The sequence below is a fragment of the Monopterus albus genome, unplaced genomic scaffold (genome assembly GCF_001952655.1).
Source record: "Monopterus albus unplaced genomic scaffold, M_albus_1.0 scaffold32.1, whole genome shotgun sequence".
NCBI lineage: Eukaryota > Metazoa > Chordata > Actinopteri > Synbranchiformes > Synbranchidae > Monopterus > Monopterus albus.
In genome coordinates this window covers 1,841,761-1,843,713 of record NW_018127912.1, presented here as the reverse complement: position 1 = coordinate 1,843,713, position 1,953 = coordinate 1,841,761, and the positions used below count along the sequence as shown (strand labels likewise).

The 1,953-nt window shown below is 45.3% G+C and overlaps 1 protein-coding gene across 1 annotated transcript in view; it reads right to left on the bottom strand.

Moving 5' to 3' along the window:
- Positions 1–278: 278 nt before the first annotated feature.
- The window catches only part of tyrp1b (tyrosinase-related protein 1b), a 6,729-nt gene continuing 5,054 nt past the window's right edge, over positions 279–1,953 (bottom strand). The window contains exons 6-9 of the mRNA XM_020597130.1: positions 1,246–1,413; positions 803–982; positions 572–718; positions 279–490 (exon numbers count right to left, since the gene is read on the bottom strand). Coding sequence (XP_020452786.1) covers positions 285–490; positions 572–718; positions 803–982; positions 1,246–1,413 — 701 coding nt within the window. The 3' untranslated portion in view covers positions 279–284. The remainder of the gene's footprint in view (positions 491–571; positions 719–802; positions 983–1,245; positions 1,414–1,953) is intronic.

Genomic DNA, 1,953 nt, shown 5'->3' with positions numbered 1-1,953 from the left:
CATTTAACTGCTTTCTGATCCATGACCTTTAAGTTTTGCTTGTATAATGACATAGGTTTGATTGAGAGGCATGGCCCCGGATGATCACACATTAGGATGTACAGTATGTGAAACAAAAGATCCGCCAGTCTGAGCCAGCCCTGCACTTTATAGCAAAATGCAGCAACACAGACACACCCACTCTGAGTTTGAATCCATTTCAACTTTATTAGTAGAAATAGGGGTATTAAGAAAAGCAGAATAAATACATGAACATTTTAAGGCCTTTCTTGAAAGGCATGGCTTTAGACAGCAGACAGTGATTTGTCCAACCTCTGGTCGTCTTCAGAGTAGCATCGAAAAGCCTCTCTGAGCAGCGGCTCCAGCGCCTCAGCTGAGTGGTAGGAATGAGCACGCACAGCACAGGCGATGGCGCCACCCAACACTGCTATTACCAGTACTGCTGCAACAATGGCTATGGTGATGATCTCAGACAGGGTGTAGGTACGAGCTATGGGTGGGGGAAGGGAAGGTCATCAGGGGTTAATGGGGTTTAAAGTGGGCATGTGTGTGCATGTGTTCTGCTGCTCACCTGGCCACTGGACCTCGTAGGAGTATCCCAGGTTTTCAGGAGCAGAGACAAACATCTCAGCATTGGTGACAGGGGGCCAGAAAGGAACCATGTTGAACCTGCGGTTGTGCCCGATAGGAGCGTTCTCCTCAGGGTACACTATTTCACCTGCAGGATGAAAATTAAAGTTTCCTCCTTCACATTGAGTTACTGTATGTTTAAGTACTTGCATCTAGTTCAGTCTGTGTGTACCTGGCTGATGTCTGCGGAGCCACTCGTCAAAGATTGCATCAGTGAAGGTGTGCAGAAGGACAAAGATGGGATCATTGGGTGAGAGGTGAGTCTGTCCACCCGTCCCATTGAGGAAGAGGTGGGCCAGGTTGTGGAGGCTGCGGATCACCGGGTCGTATGCCCCCTGGGGGGCACTGTAGCCTAGAAGATGCACAACAGCAGAGCTATTAACTGAAAGCACTGATTTACCAAAAGTAGGAACAACAAATACTGTGTTGGAGCTAGCCATATGTGTACGTGGGCAGAGGAACTAGTGTGTGTATGTGGTTCTGCCTTTGTGTCTGTGCAGTCACACTGTACTGGCAGTGTGAGCTGAGGCTGACTCAACCTGAACAATCCCCTTTTGGTTGATGTTAAATCTTAAGCGCAGTTTTAATTCTGACCCATGACGCATAACTGCACACCTTCAATGGTGTTCCTGAAGCTCTCGGAGGAGGTGGAGTAGTAAGGAGGAGTGTCAAAGGTGCTGAGCTCCAGGCAGTCCAACACATCCTGAGGCTCTGGCAGCCTCTGAACCATGGGCCGCGCCACATTGCCTGCTGGGTTCCTCCTGATGGGGCTGGTCTCTGTGCCTGGGTGATCAGAGCTGGTTATTATCTAACTGAAGTGGAATGTAATTATCTCCACACTCAGACAGTAAATAATGTGATTACAGTCTTTTGGTTAGCAAAGCACTCGGCTTGTATTTCAGACTTGGAGCCAGTGGTCCCCCCAGAAATGGAGAGAAAGATGATTAGAAATGTTGTATTATTTAACTGACTTCTAATTCTGTGTGGGAGAATACACTTGTTTGAACAGTCTTAAACATGATAGAATAGCAGTTTTATTTTTTAATTATCGACTAAAAGTCGAAGGAGGGGATATGCAAACCATTAACCCATATTTTTAACATGTCGTTTAGACTTGGGCAGTTCCCCAATAATATGAAAATAGCAAAGGTTATTCCACTGTATAAATCTGGTGATAAGCACAACTTCACAAATTATAGACCGATTTCTCTGTTGTCACAATTTTCAAAAATTCTGGAAAAACTCTTTAATAACAGATTAGATACATTCATTGAAAAAATAAAATCCTCTCTGATTGCCAATACGGTTTTAGGTCAAACCGAT